Source organism: Mandrillus leucophaeus, unplaced genomic scaffold (genome assembly GCF_000951045.1).
Source record: "Mandrillus leucophaeus isolate KB7577 unplaced genomic scaffold, Mleu.le_1.0 Scaffold5, whole genome shotgun sequence".
Classification (NCBI taxonomy): Eukaryota; Metazoa; Chordata; class Mammalia; order Primates; family Cercopithecidae; genus Mandrillus; species Mandrillus leucophaeus.
The window spans coordinates 4,843,318-4,846,891 of record NW_012105364.1 but is presented as its reverse complement, the minus strand read 5'-3'; the positions used below and the strand labels follow the sequence as shown (position 1 = coordinate 4,846,891).

The following is a 3,574-nucleotide window of genomic DNA, read 5'->3' as shown; positions in this document are numbered from 1 at the left end:
AAATCCAGGATGTTAAAGTCAAAATTTTACTGTAACTCCTTAACAGCCAGTTTTCATTTTAAGTGTATAATTATATCTTGTGGAAAAATCATAGATTTTATGTGTGTGTATTTTTATTTATACATGACTCATTCACATTCGTGATTATATTTATTTAGTTCTCTAATGTTCACAGTTTAATTTAGTTGGCCTGTGTTTTTTTCTCCTCTGAGGAAATTAGAAAATTTGTCCTGTTAGCTTTTGGATTATTAAACCCTTCCTCCTTCTTTTCTTGAAAATTTCAAGTTATCAGCCATTTTCTTGAATTTATCATGCTTTTTACAGTTATCAAAATCTGAAGGTAGTCATAAAAAATAGAAGTAGAGACTAGCTCCTTAAAATGTTAAGTAGTATGTGTGAATAAGAAGTGTTATTAAGAGGTATATCCATGTTATAAATCTAAACAAATAAGAAGTATATTCATGTTATAAATCTTTCCTGATCCCCTTTTAAGGCTAAAATGATTGTTACCTAATTTTGTTTGTGCTTTTAAACTGGTAGGACACCTGTGGAAAACTGTCCTCTTCTCTCCTAGGCCACAGACCTCCACCAGCACGAAGTGGACATCGTTGCGTGGCAGATAATACCAACCTATATGTGTTTGGAGGTTATAACCCAGATTATGATGAATCGGGAGGGCCTGATAATGAAGACTATCCTCTCTTCAGGGAACTCTGGAGGTATCATTTTGCTACAGGAGTATGGCACCAGATGGGCACAGATGGCTACATGCCCCGGGAATTGGCATCTATGTCACGTGAGTGCAAGCAGTTCGTAACTCCTGACTTTATGAAATGTCTGAGAAGCCAGGTTCAATGTCCCATATTCCTTGTTAATAATTTATAACACCGTATTGTGATTTTGCCCTGTTGGTGGATAGGCTTTTTACTGGGGTAATAACATAACATGGTGATTCTAAATTATTTGGGTCCTGAGTTTGAATTCAGCTTGTCGGGTGAGTTTTAGCTTTAATTTCCTAACTTGTAAAATGGGATTAATAATATCCTAGAGGGTTCAATATAAAGTATCACGTATATGTTAGGCAAAATGTAGTAGAAGGTCAACAAATGGGGCTTAGGACAATGACAGTTAATAGCTATTAAGCAAAGTACAGGCATACCACGATACAGAGATATCGTGGTTTAGTGCCAAACCACCACAATAAAGCGAGTCACACAACGTTTTTGGTTTCGTAGTGCATATAAAGTTATGTTAACGCGATGCACTAGTCTCTTTAGTGTGCAATAGCATTATATCAAAAAGTACATACCTTAATTAAAAATACTTTATTGCTAAAAAGTGCTAACAACCAACTGAGTCTTTGGCAAGTTGTAATCTTTTTGCTGGTGGAGGGTTTTGTCTCGATGTCGGAGGCAGCTGACTTATCAGGGTGGTCGTTGCTAAAGGCTGGGGTGACTGTGGCAGTTTCTTAAGACAACATAGAAGTTTGCTGCATCAATTGGCTCTTCCTTTCACAAAAGATTTCTCTGTAGCATGTAATGCTGTTTGATAGCATTTTACCCAGAGTAGAACTTCTTTCGAAATTGGAGTCAAATCCTCTCAAACCCTGCTACTGCTTAATCGACTAAGTTTATGTGATATTCTAAATCCTTATTTGTCATTTCAGCAGTGTTCCCAGCATCTTCATTAGGAGTAGATTCTATCTCAGGAAACCACTTTCACTGAGCACAGTGACTCATGCCTGTAATCCCAGCACTTTGGGAGGCTGAGGCAGGAGGATCACTGGAGCCCAGGAGTTGAAGACCAGCTTGGGCAACATAGTGAGACCTTTTCTCTACAAAAAATACAAAAATTAACCAGGCGTGGTGCTGCACGACTGTATTCCCAGCTACTTGGGAGGCTGAGGTGGGAGGATGGCTGGAGCCCAGGAGGTTGGGCTGCAGAAGCTGTGCTCATGCCACTGCATTCCAGCCTGAGTGACAGAGTAAGACCCTGTCTCAAAAAAAAAAAAACCGGGCATGGTGGCTCACACCTGTAATCCCAGTACTTTGGGAGGCTGAGGTGGGTGGATCACAAAGTCAGGAGTTTGAGACCCAGCCTGGCCAACATGGTGAAACCCTGTCTCTATAAAAAATATTTAAAAAAAAAAATTAGCTGGGCATGGTGGCAGGCGCCAGTAATCCCAGCTACTCGGGAGGCTGAGGCAGGAGAATCGCTTGAACCCGGGAATGTGGGGGTTGCAATAAGCCAAGATCGCCCCACTGCACTCCAGCCTGGGCAATAAGGGTGAGACTCCGTTTCAAAAAAATAAAAAATAAAAAAATTAAAAATCTGTTGTTTAGTGTAGCCACTTAGCTGGATCTTTTGCATAACTTGCTGCAGCTTCTACATCAGCACTTGCTGCTTCACTTTGTACTTTTATGTATTGGAGATGGCTTCTTTCCTTAAACTTCTTGAACTAACCTCTGCTAGCTTCCAACATTTCTTCTGCAGCTTCCTTACCTCTCCCCACCTTCATAGAGTCGAAGAGAGTCAGGGCCTTCCTCTGAATTAGGCTTTGCCTGAAGGGAATGTTGTAGTTGATCGTCTGTCCACTTAAACTTTCTGCACTATCAGCAATAAGGCTGTTTTGCTTCCTTATCATTCGTGGGTTCACTGGAGTAGCACTTTTAATTTCCATCAAGAGCTTTTCTTTGCATTCACAACTTGGCACTAACTGTTGGGTGCAAGAGGCCTAGCTTTCAGCCTCTTTGCTTTCCACATGCCTTCCTCACTAAGCTTAGTCAATTCTAGCTTTTGATTTAAAGTTAGATACGGTAGACTCTTCTTTTCACTTTATTACTCAGAGGTAAGGTTATTCACTGGCCTAATTTCAATCTTGTTGTGTCTCAGGGAATAGGGAGGCCTGAGGAGAGGGGAAAAAGATGAGGGAATGGCTGATTGGTGCAGTCAAAACTCTCACAGCATTTATTGATTAAGTTCACTGTCTTATACGGGCGTGGTTCATGGCGCCTCAAAACAGTTACAATAGTAACATCAAAGATCACTGATAAGTGCTGGCGTGGTGGCTCAGGCCTGTAATCCAGCAATTTAGGAGGCCAAGGCGGGAGGACCACTTGAGGCCAGGAGTTCAAGACCAGCGTGGGCAATGTAGCAAGACCCTGCCTCTTAAAAAAAAAAAAAAAAATTAGCTGGGCATAGTGGCCTGTACATAGAGTCCCAGCTACCTGGACATCTGAGGTGGGAGGATCGCTTAAGCCCAGGAATTCAAGGCTGCAGTGAGCCATGTTCATGCCACTGCACTCCAGTTAGGCAACACAGCAAGACTCTGACTCAAACAAATAATAAATAAAGGCTAGGTGTGGTGCCTCACACCTATAATCCCAGCACTTTGGGAGGCCGATGTGGGTGGATTGCTCGAGCCCAGGAGTTCAAGACTAGTCTGGCCAACAATAGCAAAACCCCATCTCCACAAAAAAATACAAAAGTTAGCCAGGCGTGGTGGCACAAACCTGTAGTCCCAGCTACTTGGGAAACTGAGGCAGGAGGATCACTTGAGTCCCGGAGGTCAAGG

At 42.0% G+C, this 3,574-nt stretch overlaps 1 protein-coding gene across 1 annotated transcript in view; it reads left to right on the top strand.

Moving 5' to 3' along the window:
• The window catches only part of KLHDC10 (kelch domain containing 10), a gene marked incomplete at its 5' end in the record, with an annotated part of 67,835 nt that overhangs the window by 47,858 nt on the left and 16,403 nt on the right, over nucleotides 1-3,574 (top strand). The window contains one exon of the mRNA XM_011995867.1: nucleotides 575-796. Within this exon, the coding sequence (XP_011851257.1) occupies nucleotides 575-796 (222 nt within the window). The remainder of the gene's footprint in view (nucleotides 1-574; nucleotides 797-3,574) is intronic.